At 69.0% G+C, this 1,015-nt stretch overlaps 1 protein-coding gene across 1 annotated transcript in view; it reads right to left on the reverse strand.

The window, feature by feature from the left end:
• Window positions 1-1,015, reverse strand: part of LOC103894938 (nck-associated protein 1-like) — a gene marked incomplete at its 5' end in the record, with an annotated part of 55,366 nt that overhangs the window by 16,945 nt on the left and 37,406 nt on the right. The window contains 4 exons of the mRNA XM_009274420.1: window positions 6-128; window positions 413-539; window positions 641-722; window positions 809-929. Coding sequence (XP_009272695.1) covers window positions 6-128; window positions 413-539; window positions 641-722; window positions 809-929 — 453 coding nt within the window. The remainder of the gene's footprint in view (window positions 1-5; window positions 129-412; window positions 540-640; window positions 723-808; window positions 930-1,015) is intronic.

The raw sequence follows: 1,015 nt of genomic DNA on the forward strand, positions 1-1,015 counted from the left end.
CCCGCTCCTCCCTCTTCTGCTTGTCCTCCTGGATGTACTTGGCCCAGGCGGAGCGGAAGCCGGCCAGGTCGGCTTTGATGTCCCCCAGCTCCAGGTGCTCGTCCAGGGACGGCTGCCGCCACTGCGAGCTGCGGGGACAGGGAAAGGGACAGCTGGGAGCGGGGCAGAGCCACCACCGCCAACCTCCCAGGTCCCAAAATAGGTGGGTGCCCCCCCACCGCCTCCGGGGCATCCTCGTGGGGAAGGGGAAACTGAGGCAGGATGGCGCGGCCGACCTGGCCTGCTGGCTGGCCACCGGGTTGCCCTTGGCTTTGGTGCCGTCCTCCGCGAGGGGCATAGGTGGGTGCCCCCCCACCGCCTCCGGGGCATCCTCGTGGGGAAGGGGAAACTGAGGCAGGATGGCGCGGCCGACCTGGCCTGCTGGCTGGCCGCCGGGTTGCCCTTGGCTTTGGTGCCGTCCTCCACGAGGGGCAGCACCATCTTCTCGGCCACATCGGTCAGCACCGAGAAGGTGGGCTCCACAATGAAGTCGATGAAGCCTGCGGTGGGGAAGGGACACGGCGTCGATGGGGACACCCCCTGCCCGTGGCGAGGCCGGTGGCTGGGGACAGGGTGGGGACGGGGACCCACCACCACTCACCGATCTGGGACTGGGCCACCAGCGTGGAGGTGCGGTCGCAGAGGGGCGAGAAGGGCAGCCCCAGCTCAGCCTCCTTGTCCCCCTGGCAAGGCAAGGCAAGGGAGACGTGTCCCCAAGGGGCGGTCCCCATGTCCCACCACCCGTCCCCCGGGGCCGCGGGCGCCCTACCTGCCTGAAGAATTCCTCCATCAGGGCTTTGGTCCAGCGGCTGTGCACCGACCACTGCTTGGTGGGGTGGCTGATGTCGGCCGCGTGCAGCAGCAGCGACAGCACCTTGGACTTATCGATCCTGGGGAGGGGACCCCGGCGCTGAGGCTTGTCCCCAAAACCACTTTCCTCCCCAAAACCCCTCCCTGCCACCGGGATCCGGGATCC

Source organism: Aptenodytes forsteri, unplaced genomic scaffold, assembly GCF_000699145.1.
Source record: "Aptenodytes forsteri isolate BGI_AS27 unplaced genomic scaffold, ASM69914v1 Scaffold64, whole genome shotgun sequence".
Classification (NCBI taxonomy): Eukaryota; Metazoa; Chordata; class Aves; order Sphenisciformes; family Spheniscidae; genus Aptenodytes; species Aptenodytes forsteri.